The sequence below is a fragment of the Myotis davidii genome, unplaced genomic scaffold (genome assembly GCF_000327345.1).
Source record: "Myotis davidii unplaced genomic scaffold, ASM32734v1 scaffold164, whole genome shotgun sequence".
NCBI lineage: Eukaryota > Metazoa > Chordata > Mammalia > Chiroptera > Vespertilionidae > Myotis > Myotis davidii.
This window is the reverse complement of record NW_006296417.1, coordinates 1,494,858-1,500,627: the sequence shown is the minus strand read 5'-3', so window position 1 is coordinate 1,500,627 and position 5,770 is coordinate 1,494,858. Positions and strand designations below refer to the sequence as shown.

General features: G+C 60.2%; 1 protein-coding gene across 1 annotated transcript in view; it reads left to right on the top strand.

Moving 5' to 3' along the window:
- Positions 1-5,728, top strand: part of MEF2A (myocyte enhancer factor 2A) — a 34,401-nt gene extending 28,673 nt beyond the window's left edge. The window contains exons 10-12 of the mRNA XM_006771777.2: positions 2,011-2,137; positions 5,065-5,195; positions 5,718-5,728. Of these exons, the coding sequence (XP_006771840.1) occupies positions 2,011-2,137; positions 5,065-5,195 (258 nt within the window). The 3' untranslated portion in view covers positions 5,718-5,728. The remainder of the gene's footprint in view (positions 1-2,010; positions 2,138-5,064; positions 5,196-5,717) is intronic.
- Positions 5,729-5,770: the final 42 nt, after the last annotated feature.

Genomic DNA, 5,770 nt, shown 5'->3' with positions numbered 1-5,770 from the left:
GAGACTTTATACAAATTTGCTATTTTCTATCAGAAGGTTTTTCATTCTCAAAAAATGTAGCTATTAATACCCTTTTTTCCAAAAATGATTTCTATTTGCTTTTCTTCTAGAAAATAAGTTGGACTAAAAATAGCTTTCAGTTGATGTTTCTTCTTTGAGAACTAAACCCACACCTCATAAACGTGCTCTGACGAATTCAGAGTCAGCTGCTAATTAGAGGACTTTCAGGGGAATGAAGTCTTGAAAATGTCTCGTTTTTAGCATGGACAGGGGTCAGATTGCATGAAGGCATGGGAATGGCATCTGTTGGTTTTATTCACACACGTGTGTGTGGGGGGGGTGTGTGTGCATGCTGGCGTGTTTTGCACAATTTATTTTAAAACAAGAGCTCATTCTTTATTTAACTTGGTGATTGCTCTCGTAGATTTGGATGTGGTTTGTATTGGTTAACTTCATACACCAGCCAGCTGTCATTGTATCATGTGCAGATGTGGACTATCTACTGGGAAAATACTTAGTGACACAGTAATGATTACCAAATGGAAGTTTACAATTTGAGATAAAATAATGTATATTAGATTAGATTTCACTATTTACCCTTAAGTTGATGTCATGAATGTGTCCTTGTGAATTACCCAGCAATACGTCGCCCTCTAGTGGTCCTGGAAGTCACAGCGCCAAGCGCCATCTGTTAGAATGTAGAGCATCCTGATGGCTCTGACCCACAGTGAGGAAGGAGGTGTCCTGGGGCCAGGCCGAGACCCCAGCGGTACCTCCCGCCGGCTCCGGACCCCAAGTCCTGCAGAACCTTGAGGGGTGGCTGCTTTTCGCAGGACTGCGTTCGGGGGAGGGAGTGATACCCAGTGCTTGCGAGGTGGTGGGTCGAGACCAAACCCGGGCAGGGTACCCACATCCTGAATGCGTTTCCCACATTCTCTGCCTTAAGATGGTACAGGAAACAAACGAGAAAGAGCTGAGATGTGGCTCCAGAGCCAGGGATCCCTTCTCGGTCCGTAGGCCTTCCCCCAGACGACACTTGGAAAGTGGCGAGAGGAGCCCAGTCATTCGGTTCCTCATCCTCTCGGGCACTGACTGTGCCTTCATGGCTTGTCAGGTACAGGCCGGCACTGCTCCCCCGGGGGCCACCGAGCTGCGTGCTCTCTCTGCCCCCGCCACACGCAGCGTGGGCTGCTCGGTCCCTCTGCCCCTGGCTTTAGGAAAGGGTCCCTGTAGCCACGGTGGCGAGAAGCGGCTGCCGCTCCTACACACGGGACAGGGACTGCCTCGCCCTGCCCTGCCTGCAGGGCTGGTCCTGCTGATCCACTCCGTGCGGGCAGGACGCCTGGGGATGGGGCGCCAGCAGGCAGCTGCTCTGTGCATTCACAGCCCTGCCCGGCCCCTTCTCCATGCCCTCTGCCGGCCCCGCAGGTGGGGGAGACTGGAGCGATGCGTGTGCATCTGCTGTAAAACGGGGGCCCACGGGTGGGCGATGCGGGTAACGAGGGAGGGCACGCGTGTAGGAGGGCAGGGGCACATGGGAAATCTGTCCATTCCCTAAAACAGTCTTAATATAAAAAAATACACACATGCACTCCAGCTGCAGGACCCAGGGAGGCGCCCGGCGGGGAAGTAGTTGGTCCTGAGCCCTGGACTTGTCCCCTGGACACGAGCGCCTGCCTGGCCGGGGCGTTTACACCCACAGGCGTTGGTTTGGGCGGCCCGGCAGCATCACTGATGCTCACACAGGGGCCGTCGCGGCGCTCAGGGCGTGGCCGACAGCCGTTGGCTCTATGAGAAAGGCGAGGAGTGAGTCATTGCTGCAAAAATATGCCCCTTAGCACGCAACGGGGAGATCTGCCCCTTAGCATTCACCTTTAAGGCGCTCACATCGTCTCTGCTGCAGGAAGTGGCACATCCTACAGCCGAGACCTGGCGCTTGTCAGGGGAATGTGCTTTGTAAAGGCCCAGCCAGCGCAGGTTCCTCGTAACGACACCTCCCTCTCCCCACAGAGCGCCCAGCGGATCAGCAGCTCTCAGGCCTCGCAGCCCCTCGCCACCCCCGTGGTGTCCGTGACGACGCCCAGCCTGCCCCCGCAGGGGCTCGTGTACTCGGCCATGCCCACCGCCTACAACACGGGTAAGTGACCCACGTGTGCTTCTGTGACTTCGCACATGCATTCACGGACACACATGACTGCCGGCCTTTCAGACTCCCATTTGCATTGGGACTCGCCGCCCTCTAGGACGTTACAGACAAGACAGGCCAGCGAGTGGCTTCCCCGGTGACCTTGACCCCCAGGCACAGCAGCTGTCAGAGGGCCCGTCCCGCAGCCTTTCCTGCTGGCGACCAGCACAGCGTCCCGGCCCGGCCCTGCATGAGCCGCTTCCCCTGGCTCCCCGTCAACCGCCTTCGGGGGAGGCCTGTCCCTGCGGAACGGGAGTCAGGAGGCCCCGCGGGCTCCGTGTGCGGCTGAGGGCAGAGCCAGCCAGGCCTCCGCCTGCGGCTTCCCTCCCTCCCTCCCCTCAGGCGTCAGGCCTTGTCTCCCAGTGCCCTCGGGGGGTGAGCGGCACATCCTGACACTGAGGTCAGCGGTGACCAGTTACTGAGTGTGTCCTGCGGGTTTGGCAGGGAAGAGGGCGTGGTTAGCGGGAACTTTGGGTCCAGGGGGAGAGACAGAACGACACCGGAATGACCATGACAGGCGTGTTCAGGCTCCATCTCAGCTCTGGCCTGAGGAGTGCGTGACCCGGGCCGGGAGGGCGCTGGGTGTTAGAGGCGAGACTGCGGTCCGGGGCGGACAGGCCCACGGGAGATTAGGGCGTCGCCTGGAGCGCACTGGGCACCGCGGGGCTCTCAGCTGGGAGGGGCCTAGTTGTGGCTGCAGTTGCACAGGGGCCGGGGGAGCAAGGCCCGTGGGCTGGGGCAGTGGTGGGGAGGCAGCTAGAACCGAGCGGACGTGGGGGAGAGGTATCGGGGTGACACCCCAGGTTGTGGGCCGAGCGGCGAGGCGAAGGCTGCTGCGATGAGCAGAGGAGGCGTGTGAGACATCCCAGCGCACAAGCCAGGTGGTTGGAAGGCTTGGCAGTCAGCAGTGAAAAGATAGTTGTGGGCTTTGAGGGTCACTGTGGAAGGCATCAGCGTGATGGGCCCCCACCCCCACTTCTTAGGGAACACAGGACGGTTCCCTAAGAGAGAATCCTATTTCGACTCGGCTGCTTTTGGCTTAATTTTATTTTTCAGTTACAGCTGACGTTCAACATCGTTTTGTATGGGGTTCGGGTGGACACATTGTGGTTACACAGTCACTTTACAAACTGACCCCGATATTTCCAATCCCCTCCCTGAGTGTCATTACGTTACAGACCGCATTCCCCCGCATTCCCCGTGCTGGCGGCACGTGCCCGTGGCTGCTCTGTAACCGCCCTTCTCTTCTCCACCCCTTCGCCCTCCCACCCAGTCCCACACCTCCCCTTCCCGCAGCCATCAGCCTGTCTCTGTGTCTGTGAATCTGTTACTTATTTTGCTCCTTAGATTCCACATACAAGTGGCATCACCTGTCATTTCTCTGTCCGACTTCACTTAGCACCGCCCCTCCCGGCCGCCCAGGCCGTCCCTGAGGTCGGTGCCTCCCGCAGGGCGAGGGGTGCTGTGCGGATGTGCCGCAGCCCGTCCATCACTCCCCCCGGCGGGCACCTGGGCCGCTGCACATGCTGCAGGGAACAGGCGTGTTTTTCTCTTGAATTTGTGTTATTTGTTCAGATATAAGCCTGGGTCATAGGCCCCTGGGGTCATTGTTAATTTTTTGAGGAAAGTCCACAGTTTCCCAGCGGCCGCGCCATCTGCCCTCCCACCTGCGGTCACGGGGCTCCCTCTTCTCCGCTCCTCCCGGCCTTGGTGGTGGGCGGAGCGATGGCAGCCGTTCCGACGGGTGAGGCGGCACCTTCGGATCTGATCTGCCCTCGGACGGTCAGTGATGCCGGTGGCAGCTGCATGTCCTCTGGAGAGGGGGCTCCTTCAGGGCCTCGGCCCATTTTCGGTCGGAACGTGCTCCCCGCCTGGGGACCGGCCCGGGAAACATCGCTGGGAGAAACGCAGGTGTTACCCGTGCTCTCTGGGGTCCTACGTCCCGAGCCTGACATGTGAGCTTATTCACGCTTGTCGGGTGGCGGGGGCCTTGCTGGGACCGTCTTTCCCAGCGTAGCTCCTGCGTCCTGGCCAGTGTCGCCGGTGCACAGCGTGGCTGCTTCCTGGTGCTCTGCCGTCTGTCCGTCTGGTGGGCGTCTGTCCGTCCGCCCACGGGAGGCTGATGTCAGCCAGGCCACTCCTCCCGCTTCCTTCTTTCCCACGATCCCTGGGCCCCTCAGGGCCTCCGGAGGCTCCACACTTCTGGAGTCTTGGGTCTCGTTCTGTGAACACCTTCAGCTGCTTTTTAAAATAGGTAACCTGGTGGGAAGAGCAACTTCTTTCAGCGCCCCTGGAGACGTGAGAAAGTTAAAAGTAGAGCGTTCGGCACCTCTGGTTTAGAACAGATGGAAAGCCGAGCGCTCACCAGGAACGGGTCACTGAGTCCGGGCCTTGGCCGCAGTGGTGGTGACTGACGCAGGCGTAGGGGCGACCGGCACTGTTGCTGGGGCCGTTTCCTCATGAACTTGGACACAGGTTGCCTGCCATCGAGGGGGACGGCCGTCCCTGTAGCAAACGGAGTGAGGTGTGCAGTGACGCGGGCACTGTCCAGGGCACGGAGCTTAGCACCGGAGAAGGCGCTGTCGTCCCTGGGACGTGCTGACAGGGACCGAGTCTGCAGAAGCAGGAGGGAGCGTGGATTTAGGATGCTGGTGTGTGTGGCGGGGGAGATAGTGTTTAAAATCAGTTGCCTAGCAACAGCCTTGTGCGGTGGCCTTTGTATTATTTATAATTTCACAAAAAGTTGAGATACTTGTAAACTGTGAACGTCTGGCACAACCTTGAACCAAGTTTACTGACCTGACCCCGGACCCCGGAAGAGAGCGAGGTCTGTGAGCCCCCAAGGTCACTCACGCTGGGACCCCCGCCCTCTCTTGCAGATTACTCGCTGACCAGCGCGGACCTGTCGGCGCTGCAGGGCTTCAACTCGCCGGGCATGCTGTCGCTGGGCCCGGTGTCCGCCTGGCAGCAGCACCACCTGGGCCAGGCCGCCCTCAGCTCCCTGGTGTGAGTACCGCCGGCCCCGGGCTCGGCTCCCTTCCCACAGGGGTCTGGCTCTGTGGACGTCCCCCGACTCTCCCACCGCGACAAAGACCGGCCCTCGTGTCCTGGGCAGCGGCGCTGTCCCCCTGCCCCCTGGCCTCCGTCCTCCTGCCCCTGCAGTGTCCAGGTGGCCAAGCGTGTGGAGGAAACCTGCTTGCAGGCTCTATAGGAGCTTGGAGGTTGAGCGCACAAGGGGTTCCTTGGGGTTCAGGCAGCCTGGCTGTGATGGACGCAGAGGCACACGCTCAGGATCTAGGGGGACGGGGTGCAGATGGCACCACACGCACCCCACCTCCCATGTCTGACACCCCTGTTTGAAGAGAGGCAGCTTGGCCATCCTGAGGCCCCCTGGCCACACCCTCCCTCCACCACAGGCCTGGAGAAGGAGCCGTGCCCTGGGCTCGCTCAGCTCCCAGGGGAAGGCGAGAGGGTGGGTGTCGGGCAGCCCCCAGCCCCCTGCACGCCTGCCCCCCGGGAAGCGCTCACCAAGGGCGGGCAGCTTGAGCTGCTGTGAGCACAGCCTGCCCCCGAGCAGGGCCGGAG